Here is a 20,589-nt window from a genome sequence, read left to right on the forward strand (position 1 = left end):
CAGACTGATTTGGAGGAAAATTGTAGATAGGAAATTAATAATGATGTCATTTTTTTCATGTAGTACTATCATATCCTGTACACCCCTTGAGGGTACTTGGCAGGAATTTGATAATGATGATGATGACAATTAGAAAAAAAACAATCAAAAGACAACTGTACACTTAAACATGTGAAGCATCCAAATGTCACATAGGACGCCTTGATTTTTGTTTATACCTCTTTAAGCACTTGCTAGATTCTTTGAAAATCTAAGAGGTCATCAGCTCTGATGCTTATTTCTTGGTGAGCATCTCCTATCTCAGATTTCAAAGAATCTAGCAAGCTTTTGCATAAGTTTGTATTTTTTGGGATGGGGTCCTTACTTCCAAGTAGAATATAGAAGGTAAGGTGTGATTTATTCTTGCATTTTTGGGTGACTTTGTTGATATGTTCACTTTATCAGAACTTGATAGTGCAATTGAAAGATCTGGACTTGTTTCTATATGGGTGGTTTGTCCAAGTGTCTATCTCCTCTTACTGCATGCTTCTACTTTATCCTTTCACCAAATTCATAATAATGAGACAATTATAGCATCATTGTGATCAAATCAAACCTCTCTCTCTCTGGAACCAATTTCAATGAATAAGACAAACAAAATAATTAAAACATGCCAGAATCACTATAAAAAAATAAATAAAAACTCACTTTCACATCCATTTCCCTAACATAAATAGCATCCATCATCACTTACAGACAAGATCTACTTTTGACAGAAATCCAAATTGTAGCTACATTGATCACAGTCCACATTCAATATCCAAATTACACATGATTTATTTTGCCACAAGTAACACCTATGCCTTTGTGAGATCTGCCATTGCCTGTCAAAGAATGTCTAGTTTAAAATTGTCTGCTTTTGACCTTCTCTGACTCGAGGTTTCCTTGCCACGTTCAGTAACATTTATCTACTGATTTACTTGTTTTCTCTTCAAAATTCCAATCTGAATATTTTGATATAAGCAATGACTGAATGCAAATCATACATCTACTTATCCAAATTCCTGATAACTATCTCTACTCTCCTAATACCCATGATCTTTTTCTCAGACCATAATCTTGTGGAAGTTTCCTCTTGCACAGAAAGCCCTCCCTCCAGCCAGTCAGTCCCAATCTCATGGACTTTACAAGGGTACTAAGTAGAATGACCTCCAGAACTTCTACCCTTCATTTCCACGGTTTTTGACCATTGCTTCTGCACTGAGTGGTTCAATGAAATTATTCTCGATGGTATGAAAGCCTTCATCCCCAATTCTACTTCAAATTCTCATCTGTTTTCCAAGGTCTTGTTCAACAGAAGTTGTACTAAAGTAGTTGAAGGGAAAACTCAGATTATCATAGGTGGCTTGCAACAGGAACCATAGTTTATGATGAAGCATACAACAAAAAACAACTAATCAGCAAATTAAAACTGACTTTGTAACGGCCAATAGCAGAAAACCCACCTTCACATGGAAGCTGCATCTTCTGGTTTCTTTGCAAAGGCCAGCAGACACAATGTCTGCTTACCTGCATTTCTGCCTCTTTTTCTCTGTCATCTACACATTGTTATACCACATAAAGATAAAAAGCTTATCTCCTGTTATCTATTTTTCCAACTTCAGCAGAGAAGATCAAAGCAAATCCTCTCCTATCAGTCAGTAACTGAGCAATATTATGTCTCTCAGGGTTTTTCAGCAAAAAACAAATTAGAAGAATACTAAAAAACAACTTGCATACCAAAAAAAACGGCTTTATAGTCTTGATAACATCTCTCCAAATGCACTCGAATCTTGTGTTCCAGAGTTAACTATTGTCTTTTATCATCTCTACAATCCTCTATACTCAGCCAGTTCTTAGCATAAAAGCAAGAATATATCCAAACTATTCCAAAAAAGGGAGATAAAGGTGTGCCATCTAACTACTGATCAATCGCCATCTCAGTGCCCCCCAAGATAACAAAGACAGTACCTCATCAGCAATCATCTTTTCCACTACCTAGAAGCCTACCAGTTAATCAGTGACCACCAATATAGATTCTTATAACCTAGATACACAGAAACCTCTTAGCCTACATTACCCACCACACGAGGTGCTGGGAAAGGTTTGAAGAAACATGTGCTGTCGTTCTTGAAATTTTCAGGACTTTTGATTGTGTCTGGCATTGAAGCCTGCTAAACAAACTGCCCTCTTATCTGCATCCCTGCTTCAAGCTTCACCATTGATGACGAAGCAGGTGTGCCTCAGGGTTCTATTCTAATCACCAATCCAGTGTCTCCTACACATATATAACTTACTCTCAATCAACAGCAATGCTATCCACAGCACTGCTGATGACAGTGCACTCCACTTTTTTTTTTTTGACAAACCACGTAGTGCTCAGACACCCCAAGCTATAACCAATACTTTAAACAGAGTTCTCCAAACCATTCTTCAATGGGTAAAGGATAACCTAGTCTCCCTTAACTAATGAAACACAGTCACGCCTTTTCTCTTATGAAAGGGCCCTCACTTCACGCTCCCTTATCCTCAGTAATAAATAAATCACCAGACCAGACAGGTAGATATTATTTACTTTCAGCCCCTCCTTCATATTGATACCACATCAATAGCTTCCTTTGCCTCTAATAAACTAAGCACTCTCTTCTGCTCAAGATGCTACTTTTCACACATCCAGCTGCTTATTCTACACATCTCAAATCTGCTCATCCTTAGAATTCTGTTAGACCAAAGTCAGCCAAGAGAATACATGCTTTGATAGATATAGCAGACCATATGGATTGGTAACTGCTTAAGTCCACATGAAATAGCCTGTAGACATTAGGATATTTAAGAAAAAAAAATCTTTCATTGATTATAAAAGGTTCTTCACAATGGTTTGAAGGAGGTTGTGACGTGTTTTTAATATAGAAGCTATATATCTTGTGGTCACACCAGTGTATGGTAGAGAAAGAGAAGGGGGTGTGTATTATTTATTTATATTACTCTCACAAGAGAGGCAGTAGGGCCTATAGCAATTAAATGCTGTGTGGCCAGGGGTTTGGAGCAGAGAAATCTGTGGATATTCTTAAACAGCTGGAGGTTGTATTCCTTTGGAAATGCTTCATGGATGAGGCTGTTTCATAAATTGAGGCAGATAGAATGAAAGATGACTGAGAGTGAGCAGGTTCAGCGAGTATGCAGTTAGAATGTAAAAAAATGATTTTAAGTAGCTCAAGTTTCTACAGATCTGGCAGAAATAGGAGGCATAATGGCTGCTAGTTCTGCTGAACAGCAGCAATTGAAATATCTGTAGAAGAAACACAATGTGGAAACTGATCCTCTATGAGAAAGTGGCAGAAGAATGTGTCATTAATCAACTGAAGTACCCATTTCTGAACGGCATCAAGAATTTTTAGGGAGATCTTAGGTGAACCACCCCAAACATGACAGCAGTATTCCAAGGTTGGCCAGATTTGGAATTTATAAAGAGTAAGTAACTGGTCAGATGAGAAATACTGTCTTGGGCAGAAAAGGATGCCAAGTTTTTTTGAAGCTACAGAAGTGATGTGATTATGTCAGAAAACATCTGGAGTAAGAGTCGGTCCAAGAAAAGAAATGTGATTTTGAATGTTCAACTGAGCATTATGAAAAGCAAGTGAAGAAGAAGATCTGGAGTCTTTTTTTTTTTGAAGAAAACAAGCAAAACTGTATTTTGGAAACACTGAATGTGACTAAGCTGTTTTCACCACAATCAAGGATACTGCAGAGATCAGAGCACTTATTACAAATGGTCGTGAAAGTTTAAGATGTTTGTGCACTGCAAGGCTTGTATGAGTAGGATTGTTGAAGAATGCTATCATCAGCAAAACTATGAACAGGATTTGCAATCACTGAGGGTAGTAGTTTATATAAATCAGGAAGAGGCGGTAAGGCCTATAGCAATTAAATGCTGTGTAGGCAGTTAGAAGCAGAGAAATCGGTAGATATTCTTAAACAGCTGCAGGTTGCATTTCTTTGGAATTGCTTCATGGACAAGGCTGTTTCATAAACTGAGATGGATAGAGAGCAGGAGAAACGACAGAGCACTAAGAGAGACATCTGCATTAACATGAAAATCTGAAGAGAGAATACCATCTCATTACACGTAGAGATTAATCTGTTTAATATGAGTAATTACACAAAGACGAAGGCAGTCCATATGATGGTAATTCAAAAATCACTCAATGCCAGATCCTATCAAAAGCCTTGGAGACGTCAAGTAGAATGGCACTGGTTTCTCCAAACCATTCCATGGTATGAGTCCAGAGGTGGGTGATGTAGGTGGTTTAGACTTGGATATAGATTGGTAAAATCCATACCGACAGACATTAATTAGATTGCTATTTTCTAAGTGTTGAAGAAGTTAAGCATTGATAATCTTCTCCATTACTCAGAACAAAACCAAAGTAGGAGCAATAGGTCAATAGCTTGATGGTATGCATTTTATCACTTTTTTTTTGTGTGTGTGTGTGGGGGGGGGGGAATTGGCTATATATGGGCTAGCTTCCATGCAGTAGAGTGGATGCTGGCTTATTACAATGTGGTGTATATATGATAAAGAAAAAATGTTAGTTCAGGAGCATATCTCTTGAGACAACAGGTGGGATTCCATCAGGACCAGCTGCATTTTTAGCACCCAAATTTTTCTGGATACCTGGCAGAAGGTAACAGGAGGCATGCAATGCAGTGTTCTAGGCAGGGAAGAAGTAATTTGTCACAGCCCTCTACGGAGTTGTTGAAAGAGAAAAATGAAGCCAGGATGTCAGCCTTGTCTTTATATGATACAATGCTACTGTTAGGATGAGAAAGAGGAGGCAGCACAGGTGGACAAAAATTATACCCAACAGCTTTGGCAAGGGACCGGAAAGCACAACTGCCATTGTCACAGTAGTGTTTTCTATATTTGGCCTTTGTCAAAGTTAGACTTAGCCCTTTTAATGATGGTTTTACAAGTGTTGCAGCTTCCTTCATGCCTACACAGTTGCCTATGCAGGCAACTGTGTAGGCATGAAGGAAGCTGGTATTTAGGTCTCAAGCCACTTGTGTAGGCCATTTGCTTTTGGAGAAATGTGGTTTAGATATAGGACGGGATTTTGAACAGAGTGAGGAATAAAAGCTTCTATTCCAACATCGATTATTTCTGTAACGAGATCACAACATATATCTGAATCTGAAGAATGAAAAGGCATGATGGAAATGAAAAGTGTGATGACAGAAAGGAGGAGGAAAAGTCATGCGAGTCCTTCCTTGGTCTTGATGTAATACCAGAGTATACAACGTTGCAAATGACTGAAGGAAAAACATTCTGCCGGGGGAGAAACTTGGATGAGATTGTTATCTGAATTTAATCTTTAAAGGTGCCTGTGGCATGACTATAAATTACACGATAACCACAGTAATTAGCTTTAATGAAATGAAAGTACGGATATTTTGTACTGAAAATAACAGTACATCAATAGTGCAGAGAAACAAGAAATGAGAATATACAAGGTACAGACAGCAGTCGGTGGTTTACCAATTAAAAACTGTTGCTGCATGCTAGAAATTAACATTAATAAATAATATTATTAAAAATATTATTTAAAACTATTTTTGATGGTTAAATAAAATAAGAATCTCCCAAACGTTTGGGGGGGGGGGGAGAGAGAGAGAGAGAGAGAGACAATTATTCTGATTCAGATTTAGTTGATGTTAAAGGGCTTCACAACTTTCATTGGAAAGGCATTCATATTTAAACCTGCTTCAATGGAGAAGACGAGTTTCATCCCACTGGATATTGTGTTTAGTGTCAATACTATGTTGTGTCAGACCAGACTTTTGAGGTTCATGTATTCGATATAATACTGATATTCATTAATTCTTTTTTCCACAGAACAGCCTGTCTGGCCAAAGTATTAGAATTCACAAGGTATCTGGTAAATGCCAGCTAATTATAGAGGTGAAAGTTTGTCTTTTGTAGATGGCAACATATTAATTGAGACTCCAACATTATCAGATCTTATATTTCTATCATCTAAGGCACTTTGTACCGTATCAATCCACCTATATCTTGGTCTTCCTCTGGGTCATTTTGCTGCCAACCTGGCAGAGAACACTTGTTTTGCTAATCTTTCTTCACCCATTCTATTTAAGTTTAAGACCATACCACCTAAGATTAGCTCTGCTAACACATTCCTGAATGCTGACAATGTCAAGTTCTTTCCTAATATCCTCGTTTTTAATATGATATTGCCATTGATGATGCCATCTATTCACGCCTATAATCTTTCTCGGGACTCTCATATCTGTGGTCTCTGGTCTTTGGTCAAGTGTTTTACTTCTGACCCAGCTCTCAGATCCATAAGTTAAAACTGGTTTGAACACTGTCTTGTATACAGCTAATTTAGTGTTCCGACTAATTTCTCTCTTATTCCATATGAATTTATTGACTTCCCACCATACCAGCTTTGCTGATTCTGTTGTCTATTTCTATATTTAATTTACCATCTTCACTAAAAATAATGCCAAAGTAGCTGAAATGTTTTACTTGTTTCACAGGTTCTCCATTCACAACACAGTTGACATTTTCAATGATTCTGCCTATTTTCATTGTCTTTGTCTTTTTATTGCTGACCTTCATACCATATCTATTACACCAGTTATTCAATTTAGTCAGAGAATCTTGCAGACTTGTAGTGGATTTATTTAGAAGTATAACATCATCCGCATAAAGCAAAGAGCTGACATTAACATCTCCAATTTTGATATCATGTTTAATACCACTTTCCTTCATAATGTGATCCATATAGATAATGAATAACAGAGAGGATAACGTACATCCTTGTCTCACACCAGATTTAACATTAAACCATCTTCCTGTACTTCCTTCAATTCTAACTGCTGACTTACAATTCAAATAAAGACTAAGTATTGCTTGATATAATGCCCCATTGACACCATATAACTGTAACGTATTGAATAGCTTCTCTCTTGGCACCTTGTCATATGCCTTTTCCAAATTGACAAAACTTGAATACAGATCTTTGTTATATTCCCATGCTTTCTCGATAATTTGTGATAAAGTGAAGATCTGATCCTGACAGCCTCTATTTGGCCTGAATCCAGCTTGTTCTTCACCAAGCTTTTCTTCCACAATTCTTCTCAACCGTTTCTCAAGTATACTTGCATAGGTTTTGCCAGGAACACTCAGTAGGGAAATACCTCTGTAATTCTCACATTCAGTTTTATTTCCCTTTTTTATATATGGGTACTATGAGAGCTCTACTACAATCATCAAGAATTCGTCCCTCTGTCCAGGCTTTCTGAGTCTTACAGTGCAGCCACTGTAAGACTCTTATACTACCATACTTCAGCATTTCTGGTCTAATATCATCTACTCCAGCTGCATTTCCACATTTCAAGCCGTTGATGGCCTTTTCTCCTTCAAGTATGGATATGTATTCCTGACTGCATGCCTGGTCAGTGTTTTTTTACCACTGTGCTATCATCACTGCTTGTTTCATTTAACAGCCTTTCAAAGTAATTACTCCATACTTCAAGGATATCTTTTTCTCCTGTTTTCATTTCAACTTTATCATCTCTAACTCCTTTTACAGCACTCTTTCCTCCATTCCTAAGCTTCTTCAACAACCACCAGAATATCTTTAAAACCTTCTTGATATTTATTTTCTATGTTCTTGCCAAAGTCCTCCCATGACTTTTGTTTAGCTAGTTTTACACAGTGTTTAGCATTCTTGCATTTGTCTCTGTATTCTCTAAGTGCACAAGCTGACCTATTTGACAGGAACTTTTGATATGCTTTCTTCTTTTCCTTCACTGCCTCTTTAACTTCCTGTGTCCACCAGGGAGTTCTGATTTTTTTATCCTTGCAGACAACCTCACCACATGACTCTCTGGCAGAATCAATCAATGTTTTCTTTAGTTTGCCACTAAATCTCCAAAATTTGGTTCCTGTTCTCAAATTCTTTCATTTTTTCTTGGATAATGCTTGTGTATTTTAGTCTACGGTTCACATCTGTGAGTTGCTCAACTTTTATTTGCTTTAAAACTTTCTTACATGTCATTCTTTTCAATATGAAATTCAATTTTATCCTGCTCAAGACTAAATAGTGATCACTTCCAATTTCAAATCCTCTGTACACTCTGGTGTCCTGCACCAGGGAGAAAACATCACTATCAACAATAACATAGTCAATGAGACTTTTCTTATTCCTTGCCTCTTCTCTCCATGTGAATTTGTGCACATTTTTATGTTGGAACATGGTGTTAGTAATAACCAGTCCATGTCCTGAGCAGAAATTCAACAGATATTTGCCATTATTATTAGCTTTGCTCTTTTCTTCAAATTTTCCCAAAATATTTTTGTATGTCTCACAATCATTTCTTACTCTTCTATTTAGATCCCCAACAAGGACCAACTTTTCCTTTTTAATTGTGTCAGTTGCTTTTTCTAAACCATCAAAAAATTCCTCCACCTCTACCTTAGTAGAACCTTCTGTGGGACAATAGGCACAAATAAGTCTCATTGTCCAGTTCTCCATTCTTGTATTTGCCCACACTCTACTTGAGACTGACTGCCATTCAAGAAGATAGCCTCATATTTTGTGTCGAATACTATGGCTACTCCTTCTTTTCCTTGATTGTCATTGCCTGAATATAACATTTTGTATTTATTGCTCAGAAAGATCTCACCAGTTTTTGTCTTTTTTGTTTCAGTCACCCTTATTATGTCGATCTGGCACTTATCTAATTCCTCAGCTAGCTGCATTTCTTTGCATTTCAGGCTTCTTATGTTGATAGTACCAATCTTTAACTCTGGTGATGTTGAGTTGGGGTGTGTTTTCAGATTTGTTCCAGTAGCTGAATTTTTGCTGTTCGCCCTGGTCCCTGCCGAAAACAACGGGGGCCTTGTTTAACTGGGCGACGCCCCAGCCAGCATGAAATTTTGTCATGTTGTACCATCATTTTTTATTTTGGTTTAACCAATAAGAATACAATTTGGTCGGCTAAATCCCAAATTGCCAGCCCATCCTCGTTCGTTCAGTATCCAAGTAGATACCCAACAGGGTGCACCATGAGATGGTAAGGATTGGACATTAGATTAGAAGCCCTAGTCGGTTCTCCGCATTCCTTTAAAGGCTATGTGGAGGTCTCCTCTCAGTTATACAGCTTTGACCCTTAAGCACCCCTTTTTGTTACTGAAATTTAATGCTCAGCTGAAACTTGAGTAATAGTATGTTGCAATGTAAAGGTTTTACTGTAAGATCATTCCCTACACTCTTAAACAATAATGTTTATAGAGATTTTTTTCTGCTGCTTCATAAATAGCAAAAGATTTTTGAATAGAAGCTGCCACCTACACACAGTTCTTCAATAAAGAGTACATACTTGTGGAGTCAAACAAAAAAAAATATCAGTTTAACGAAAATTGAGCTCAATGATGATAAAATGTTATATGAAGCCCAAAAGCATGCAGGGAAAGGGGGTGAATGTCTTATTATAGTAAGCTGTTTAAGTAGTACGATATTTTGAATCTAAAGATACATATTTTATAATATATTCTATGAGACATGCAACTCCACCCCCCCCCCCCCCACAATATTGCGACTTGCATTTCTGTCCAAAATATGTATTGCATATATTGAAAAGACTTCAAAGTTAAAACAATTAATAAGTAAAACTTACGAATTGAGCATTTTGTTCCACCATATCCATATCTACAAACACAGCCACTGATAGCACTACATAAGAAATTCTCACCATCACACTGACACTGGTTCATACAATGATCTCCATAATAGCCTTCAGGACACACTAGAAAATTAATGAAAAATTACATAAACTGTTATCAATACCAGACAGATTCTGAACTAAATTTTAAACAAGACTGCTACCACACCTTATCTATAACTTCATTAGATGTCAGTTACTGCAAGTTAACTCCTAACCTCTATGACATGCCATGTGGTCCTATGTTGGGCTTTTCATAAAGCTCAGTGGTAAATACACTCCAAAGACCTATCAAACCTGACACATTATTCAACTATCTCACTGAGAGTCTAAAACTTCAACTTTTACACAAGTGCTTTGCTGTGACGACAGTTTGAGCACCCCCCCCTTTCTTACCTTTCCATTCTTTCTGTGCCCCAAATACTGAACTTTCTTCTGTCAATTTCCCAAGGAGCCTCAATGTCTTAGAGCTCAACTGATCTTCTCTAGGACTCATCTATTTATCCATATTTCCAGGTATGAAATCTTCAACAGTCTCTTGCATCACTCCATCTCAAAGACAGCTATCCTATTTCCCATCAAGCTTCTTTTGGTTTCAACTTTTGCATCCATACGTTATTACTGAAAAACAGCTAAATGAAACCTGAAGCAACTTACTTAGACTGACAAAAATTTCCATTGTCCATTCCTAAGGGTGATAAATCTATCCTTAAACTTCAAGTTTAGGGATAGATTTATCCCTACTGTTCTGGACTACACTGCAGTCTTCTAAATAGCAGTCCTTAAAGTTGAAAAAGATACGAACACTTAAATTTGCTGACTTCACTCAATTATTTCCACATTAATCTGTTAGCATACAAAGATGTCTGTGACAAGTCTTTTGTTTATTGCACCAAAATTGATTTTGATATATCACAGACGTCACAAAGTTCAAGCCAATTTCAAATGAATTTAGAGTTAACATACAAAGAAGTCTGTGACACATATTTTAAATAATAAATTTAGTTTAATCCTTTATCCAAGTGTGAGCAAACAAAGTTTGAGCCTGAAAGTATCTTCAGGACTGGGGTAAGGTGGTACAACACCAGGCACTCCTTGCAAAGGTGGAGCAAGCTACCAACACTCCTATCTCAGCATCTCCATAATGCAAAACACATCTCCTTGCGGATATGTCTAATCTTATGCATTAAGGGAAGGGCCACAACCCAGACTAGTTTTGACCTTTATTGAGGTCTCTTCAGTGGGAGCCAGGCCCAAATGGAGATACCAGGCAGAAGCATTAGCAGGTCATTTCTACCTATAGGAGTTGCCAAATGGTGTGCCACCCTTTTTTAATAAATTACTCTGGATTTAGAGAAAGATGTTGAAAGTTTATTTTTTACTTGGTTAGAGTATAATAAATTTAGTTTAATCCTTTATCCAAGTGTGAGCAAACAAAGTTTGTGCCTGAAAGTATCTTCAGGACTGGGGTAAGGTGGTACAACACCAGGACACTCCTTTCAGGCGCAAACTTTGTTTGCTCACACTTGGATAAAGGATTAAACTAAATTTATTATACTCTAACCAAGTGAAAAATAAACTTTCGACACATATTTTGTTTATTGCACCAAAATTGATTTTGACGTATTACAGACGTTACGAAGTTCGCGTCAATTTCAAATGAATTTAGGGTGTTAGGCAGTGAATATATATGCATATATATTCACTGCCTAACATAACATATATGAATATATATGCATATCGCAAATATTTATATGTTAGTCAAAAGTGATATTGAAAGTGGATAGGACAGTTTGGATAAAAACAGCGAAACAAATTTATATCATCAAAGTGTTGGCATTTTTGACTTGTCAAGTGACAATAGCAGTGGAAGTTCGGTTCGAGGCAATGTTCGTAAACATTTGAGACAGATATCGTATAGTAGCGATGATTCCGATGCAACAGAAAATGAATGGAATTAGCAAGAAAAGGAAAATATTCCTATTATAAAACCATTTACGGAAATTCCCGGTGTCAATGCAATTTCTTTGCTAAGATTTGGTGCAAATCTGACGCCTCTTTCTGTTTTGAAACAAATACTTTGTGATGATTTCTTTGACATGATAGTTACAGAAACTAATAGATATGCAGCTCAAGCAATAAACAAGAAATTACTAAAAAAGATTGAAGAATGGTATCCAATAACAAGTGACAAATTACAGGCATATTTTGCATATGTATAATTATATCACAGGTAAAAAAAAATCTAATATAGACATGTATCGGTCAAAGAAGGCTGTGGTCGAGACACCCATATATTCAAAAATTATGCCAGGTAAACGTTTCTTGGCTAAATCTCCATTTCGTGGATAGTAAAACAATAAAGAAAGACTACAAAATATGTAAAGTGCGAAATATAGTCGACTACCTGAATAATAAGTTTCAGCAATTATATACACCAGATAAAAATGTAGTAATTGATGAATCCCTTATGAAATATAGAGGTCGACTAAATTATGTACAGTTCATTGCTAGCAAACGAGCACGATTAGGATAAAATTTTACAAGCTATGTGAATCAGACTCTGGGTGTTGTTCAAAGTTCAAAATTTATACAGGAAAGGATAAAATTCTGGGAAGCAATACACCTGCATCTCAAAATGTCGTCATGCAGTTGGCCGAACCTATTTTAGGAAAAGGATATACGTTATTCTTAGATAATTGGTATTCGTCACCAGAATCATTATATTTCTTGAGAAACAAATAGTACAAATGTTGTGGATACAGTTAGAAAAAATCACAAGAATATGCATAAGAAATTGACGACATATAAAATAAAAAAAGGTGAATCAAAAACTTTATCTTGTCAAGGAATTTTGTCATTACGTTGGAACGATAAGAAGGATGTTTACATGATAAGCACAAAGCATTCAAAAGAAGAAATGGTAGATACAGGAAAAGTAAGAGGGGCGATGAAGAAAAAGTAATAAATCCTAAATGTGTTCTTGAATACAATTGCGGAATGGGCGGTGCCGATAGGCAAGACCAACTACTTGCTTGTTTTCCAATTATGCGAAAATGCATCAAAGGTTACAAGAAAATATTTTTCTATTTGGTGAATATCGCTATTTACAATGCTTATGTTTTATATTCCAAACTACCCAATACATCAGAACTAACAATAGTCAATTTCCGTTTGAACGTAGCAGAAGATATGTTGTCAAATATATCTTGTAGTAATAGTACTTGTAGACGTCCATTGCAAAAGGACTGCCCAATTACACTGCCGGCAAAAAATTGGGCACATTTCCCTGAACATATACCCCCTACTGATAAAAAGCAACATCTATGTTGCTTTTTATCATGTATGTGTAGATGTATGTGCCAAGCATAATGTAAGAAGTGAGACTACATGACAATGTAAAAAATGTTTGATACCGTTACATTTACCTAAGTGCTTCAAAAAGTATCATACCCTGCAAAATTATTAATATTCTTTATAATAAGGTAACAATTAATGAAATAAGTCACATGAATTAAATAAATAGTAGTTTTATCTGTTACAACTTTAAAAATAATTTATATGTCAAAGGGTTAAGATACACACATTTTGCAGATTCTTCTGTGACTAAACTTTCTTCAAAAATAACCTTCTTAGTCTAACTTGAGTCTCAGTCTTACTGATTGGTTTAATGCCATTATGGTTCTCACTTTTCCCACAAAAGTACTATGTCACTATGCCATCTCAAGTGTGCTGACCCACCCATCTTAATTCTTGACTACATTTCATCCAATGCTATGTGTATAATGTTCTTAGCAGAGATGTGGGTAAGGGGGTGAGAGAGAAAGCGCATCTGCAAAATGTTATTTAGAAGTTAACTATCAGTCTGATGATGTGTTGAAAAAAGCTCGCTATGTTCATAATCTCCCACAATTTAACATGCTAAACACAATAAAAAGCACTGGAGTCTATAAAGCACATCATCAGAGGAAGTTTACACTCACTATATGTCTTGATGATCGGTCACAAGAGATACAGGATCTTATCTCTTGTGACTGTGTCTTTTCTAAAACTAACATAGGCATCACCACCCCAACTTTGGGCTTAATACTGTTTAGAATAATGTTTAGCAGAATCTCACTTGCATGAGAGATTAACAGTTTGATATTTCTTTCAGTTCTTCACATTACTTCTTGTGAATCAATACAAATAATGACTTCTTTCAGTCCATGAGTTGTACTCCTGTCGCCCATATCCTTACAATGAATCTAGGAAATACATATCTTTCTATCTCTTGTGGCATTAACTAACTCTGCTTGGATCCACTCTCACCCAGGGTCTCATTGTTATTAAGCTGCATCTAAAATGTTCCTGGTGGTGAGAGATCTCTTCTACATTTTCCACATGCTTAGTTCCTCAGAGTATTCTTTCCATTTCTGTTTGATCTACTGTTCTTTCATCAGAATTATCCATTCTTGACAGTGCTCAATGATAAAAATTTGGGAATAAATTTGACAGACTTCTGCATAAGCTCATCAACTACTGTAGTTCAAACATCTCCCTTCTGCATTTCCATCTTCCTCCTCTTGACCAAATCTTTTGTTAACTCAGATTTATGGGTTAGTCTTCTCCATCCACTGCATTACAATGTTTCTTGGCTGTATCCAGGATTATACCACACCCTCCCCCAACACAGGTTTTCTGGTGTGCTCTTTTTTTTTTTTTTAATCAACAAGCAGAAGAGCCCCAAACCTCTTTAATATTTCTATTGTATAACCCCACTATTCCAGACTTTTACTGGTGGCATCCAGTAACTGATGGCCTGTGCCAAAATCTGCTCCTGGACAAGTGTGCATATCAAAAATGTTTATCTTTCACTGTTGCAGTACATTCCAAGATATAGTCATCTAGTTCTTTCACTCAACAATATTCAATTTCCAATCTCCAAATACAGGTGACAGCATGTCACTGTCGTAACTAAATCTGTGGCCGGGGAAAATCCAGTAGCCTTTCATCACAGGCATTTCATTTTCTCTAGACTACAAGGTGGGGGGGGGGGGAGAATCTGGAAAGTTCTGATAAACACCTAGAACAAAAATGTTATAAAAGCAACTGATATAACCACAAGAAAGAACATATCTTAAAACCCTTTTAACCCTCATGTTTCATCAAATTGTAATAACTTGTTCCTTTTTTTTTTTTTTTTTTTAAGGATATATATATCAGAAGACATAAAATCAATTAATTTTTGTTCTAGGTTTTATCAGAGCTTTCCAGACCCCCCCCCCCCTGTAAATCTGCCATGCTCAAGCTGTGTTATAGAACTCTTTCCCTTACTTTTGAGCTGAAGTTTCCTACAATAAAGAGAATATATCTCTTTGACCAGCTGTCCAAAATAGCATGTGGGTTTTTGTATATCTTTTAAACTCCTCACTTTCTGCATCATAGTTCATAAACTATCATTACAATGTCCACACAATAGTATATAAAATATATTTGAGTTTTTAATAAATTCTATTTTTCTACATGTGAAAAACTCCAATATTTTATATACTATTATGTGGACATTATAAAGGAGAGAAGAGAAGATCAGTTAAGTACATCACCTTTGTTGATTTTGACAGGAGAATGCACTGTTACAGTTTAAAGGAACAAATTGGATAGCTTCTGTAATTAAAAATTAAATAACATTAATATTTCATTTTGGATCAATTAAGGACTCTACAATTGTGTTATAAATAACAATTTTAATTTCCCGACATTTCGACCTTCATATGAAGGTCATCATCTGGAGTATACACATATATATACAGACAAGCTGAATTACATTTCATAGCATAGTATGCTAAAGAGACAATGATTTGATTAATGGTTATTCTACTAGCATCACCTCTAGTGAAAATAATATATAAAAAAAAAAAAAATTAAATACATAAATAAAAAATAAAATTCAAATAAAAAATAAATTAATTACTTAAAAACTACATCAAATCTATATTCTATTTAAGATCAAATCAGAGAAACATTCTTTCATATAGATAGTTTTCTTACAGTAACAATGATGTCCTAATTTAACATGACAATTGTTATATTAGATTTAAGATTATGGATTATTTATGGTCCTATTTATAGTTAACTCTTAGGGAGAAAGAGTAAGTGGGTAGAATGTGTGCCTTCCATATGCTTGGGATTTTTAGACCATCATTATTGTTAAGATTAGGGTGGTTGATGTAAACAAATGGTGCTTTTCCCATCAATTCTATGTAAAGTGTTCAGGGCATGATCAGAAAGGCCAGCTTCACCATAGTTATTATATTTGATGTATCGTTTATGTTCCTTTTGTCTCTGATAGGAATTGTGAATCCTATTTCCCCTATATAGGATAGATTACAGGTGCAATAAATACAGTATACTCCAGGGTGGGCCAGCGGAGAGAGTGGGTCTTTAATTTTGCAGGAGGTTTAAAGGTGGCGTTATGGTTGTATTTCTGTAGTATTCTGTTTATTTTATCTGATGTCCCTTTAATGTATGGAATGGTTATAGTTTTATTGTAGTCTAGTTTATCTTTGTTTTTTAGTGAGGTCTTGTAGAGAATTTTGTTGATAGTATTTTGGTTATAACCATTTAGGAAAGTATTGCTGATAACTGTAAATTCAAATTTTAAGCACTTGTTTGTTGGGACAAATCTTCAAAGCCCTGTTTTTTAGAGAATTAATGACACCTAGTTTTTGTGTTGGGTGTTGGTAGGAGTTAATGCGTATATATTGGCCCGTATGATAAGCTGACATTCAAGCACATGGGTCCGGATGTCAGATTGGTCAACTGGATTCAGGATTGGCTGTACGATAGGTATCAGAGAGTTGGGTATGGTGGGACAGTTTAAAGGAGGCAGAAGGTTACAGGGCTCAGTACTGGGGACCTATATTGTTTAACCTTTATATCAATGACATTGTCTGTAGATTGCAAGGAGATGTTCAGTTGTTTGCAGATGATGCGAAGCTGGGAAGGGTTATTAGTAATAGTGCAGATGTGGTAGCCCTGCAAGAGGATTTGAAGAGGTTAGATAGATGGGCAAATGAATGGAGGTGTCAGTTTAATGCAGCAAAATGTAAGGTCTTGAGGTTTGGGACACATCACTGGGACGCTGCATACTCTATAGGAGGAGTTAAACTGGAGGAAGTAGGGGAGACAAGAGATCTGGGGTTGATGATTGATAGAAACCTGAAATTTAGGGAACATATTGCAAAGGTGGTGAAGGTAACACAGAGGATTGCTGCAATAATGAGAAGGACACTGACCTGCAGAGATAAAAGGGTTATCATTCCGTTGTATAAGACTCTGATCAGACCACGCTCAGACTATTGTTCTCAGATCTGATTCCCAGGATTTGAAGGGGATAAATTAACTGTGGAAAGGGTACAAAGGCGGATAACAAAGATGGTTTCAGGACTGTACAATGTTAGTTATGAGGATCGGCTTCTTCTATTCACCAAACTGTAAAGTTTGGTGAATAGAAGAAGGAGAAGTGACATGATTGAGAGTTTTAAACTGTTGAGAGGTGGTTACAGTGTTGACACTGGAGAGTTCTTTTGCTTGGTTGAACAGCGGGAAGGAGTGATGACAAGGGGCCATCCCTGGAAGTTACGAAAGGAAACTGTGAGAAAGAGGGTGAGGAGTGGTTTCTTTGCATGGAGGGTAGTTGAACCATGGAATGCATTGCCTGATATAGTGGTGAGAGTGAGACCGGTCAATGAGTTTAAGGAGTGGTATGATAGACTGTGTTTCCTAGGAGGGACCTCCCTTGATGAGTCTTGATAGACTGTGTTTCTTAGGAAGGAACTCCCACGATGAGTCTTTTGACTCCAATGAGGCCTGAATAATAATAATGTGTCGGTTTCTGGTAAACAGTGAAGGAAAGACTGCCAGAAGGAAGACATGTGACAAGTGTATATCTAGAAAGAAGTGTGTTCTGCATTTCAATCTCAATTGTGAGCTGTATGCATTTGTGTTGTTTGTTTAGGTGGCTGAGGAAAGTGTCTAATGTCTGGTAGCCATGGGGTCAGAGAGCGAAAACATTGTCAATGTATCTAAGCCAGACTTTGGGTTTGGGTAGCAAAACATTTTCTACCTACAAAAAGAAGGTACAGTCATGGGATCACCATTATCCTCCCCCCATTGCTAACTTTTATATGGAATATTTTGAGCAACATGCTCTAGATTCCTCTCCATTAAAACCCAAAGTCTGGCTTAGATATGTTGACAATGTTTTCACCATTCTGGCCCCATGGCTGCCAGACATTAGACACTTTTCCTCAGCCACCTAAACAAGCAATACAAACACATTCAGTTCACAATTGAGATTGAAATGCAGAACACACTTCTGTTTCTAGATGTACTTGTCACACGTCTTCCTTCTGGCAGTCTTTCCTTCACTGTTTAAAATTTGAATTTACAGTTATCAGCAATACTTTCCTAAAAAAATGGTTACAGCCAAAATACTATCAACAAAATTCTCTACCAGACCCTCACTAAAAAACAAAGATAAACTAGACTACAATAAAACTATACCCATTCCATACATTAAAGGGACATCAGATAAAATAAACAGAATACTACAGAAATACAACCTTAAAGCCACCTTTAAACCTCCTACAAAATTGAAGAGCTTACTCAATTTGTAGCATCCATAATTTGTCTAAAATGAATGCTGATCACCGTGTAACACTAAAGGAAAGGAAAAAACATCAATATTTAAAACACAAATATATATATATATATATATATATATATATATATATATATATATATATTTACAGTTAACAGCAATTACTTCTCACAACTTTAGGAATGGCATACAATCAGAGAAGTCAAAATTCTGTCTATGAGTGGAACCAAATAGCAACAATATTACCCAATAAAGGTAACTTTAACTCGAACATTCATAAATAAGGAGGAGATATCAAAACTGGCCATTAAGTCAGTGTGGAGGAGGATGAAGTCTTGTAAACTGGATTTAAAGTGGGCTGAGTTTTTTTATGAGTGTTGCCAGCAGTGTAGCAATACATTCTATTTATGGATTTTAGCAAGTCCATATATCCGAGAAAGGGGGGGGGTGGCAGTCTTGAATTGACAGGATATTAATTTGTTGCTCACCTCTGCTGAACAGGTGACATTATTTCTCCTGCTTATTCTCATTTACTGAAGTGTGCCTGCATGTACATGTTAATATAAGTGTATTAATTTGCTGAAGATGCCAATTTAACTTTGGCAAGAAAACATATCTTTCCAAATTTTTGTCTTCATCCAAGGTGCTTCTGTAACTTCACTTTCTATATGAAAGTAGCAGAAAAATTCATTGAATAAGTACTACATACCATATCAACCAAACGATCACTTTAAAATGAATTAACTTTCCATAAAAGTCTCAACATTTCTGAAGTGTTAAAACCCTTATCAAGAGTTTTTAACACTTCAGAACAAATTCTGAAAGCTTCTGAAGAATAACTGAAACCATATCAGCTGTTAGATATTGTTTATCAGACTGAGCTTATTTCTATTTAAGCCAGAAAACAATAAAGTTCCTTCTAGCTTTAACTGAAATAAATCCTGTATGAATTAATGACTATGAAACCTTCATTTATCTCTTTATACAAGGATAACCTCTCTCAGTCTTTCATTTCTAAATTTTCTTCTAATTTTTGTCCAGTCTTCATATATCGAAGAAACAGAAACTCCACAGATTTTCTCTTCCTATGTTCCATACCTACTTCCCAACAGCTGAATGCTTAGCAACATTCTTTTCACTTCTGTGCATGTTTGGAAATGCAACTGAGACACTTCTGTTGAAATCCATCATTGTGCACTACTACCATTGCTACTTTCAGCACTAGGCTTGGAATGATAAAGTTCTTTCTTTGCATTGCAGAAAAGTTTATTTAATTATAATTTCAAAACAAAACAAGTAGAATCAATAGCAGAAAAAATATAAAAAGGAGAACCTTCTCATAAAACACTATTAAACGTATAATTTTCACTTAAGTATCATAGGCATCATCAGTAGAGGATCACAGAATAGCAATTAAACAATAACAGACAATTCTAAAAGTGCCACCTGATAATGTAAGATAACTAAATAAGGTAAATAATTTCCACACTTATAAACACACACACACACACACACACACACACACACACACACACACCATTTATGAGACCCTTCAATTATCATAATAATTGCAATTTTTGCCGTTGACATATAAGGCTCGGATATGTGAAGGCTGTTTTAAAGGTTGGATAAAAGGTAGATTACTATATTATTATTACCACACACACACACACACAAAATAAAGTTAGGAGAGATTAGCAGATTTTAAAAAGTACTATCACCCACAAAGGGGCTAGACGTAGACCATTAAATTTAAGTTAGGACAATGGAGTAAAAAGTTTCAAACGTTTCTTTATAAAGATGTTATGTGACAAAACGGCTTTTATGGAAGATTCTTGTCTTGTTCCAATAAGATCTATGCTCCAAAGTCCAGACCATTCAGGCTCATGTTATTTAATATAATATTTTTGTTCTTCTAAAAGCAGTTTCTTTTAGAAGAACAAAATTTCTTTTAGAAGAAGCAATTTCCAAATTAAATGCATTTCATCCCAGGATCCAATTCACCTTAGAAGAAGAAGTAAACAATTAGCTTTTTTAGATCTAATTCTTCGTCAACCAAATGGAAGAGGACTCATACAGGCTGTCATATTGATGCTGAATATTATTATTATTATTATGTAACACCTCCAGGGAGTCCAAAGACTCATCGAGGGAGGGCACCTACTCTACAACTCTCC

The 20,589-nt window shown here is 36.1% G+C and overlaps 1 protein-coding gene across 2 annotated transcripts in view; it reads right to left on the bottom strand.

The window, feature by feature from the left end:
* Positions 1-20,589, bottom strand: part of LOC150093796 (uncharacterized) — a 544,781-nt gene that overhangs the window by 102,817 nt on the left and 421,375 nt on the right. For both annotated transcript variants that reach the window (XM_090413179.1, XM_090413180.1), the window contains exon 20: positions 9,724-9,852. In XM_090413179.1, the coding sequence (XP_090269305.1) occupies positions 9,724-9,852 (129 nt within the window). The remainder of the gene's footprint in view (positions 1-9,723; positions 9,853-20,589) is intronic.

Source organism: Typopeltis vanoorti, chromosome 23, assembly GCF_054136105.1.
Source record: "Typopeltis vanoorti isolate ZY-2024b chromosome 23, IOZ_Tvanoo_1.0, whole genome shotgun sequence".
In the NCBI taxonomy this organism is placed as follows: Eukaryota; Metazoa; Arthropoda; class Arachnida; order Uropygi; family Thelyphonidae; genus Typopeltis; species Typopeltis vanoorti.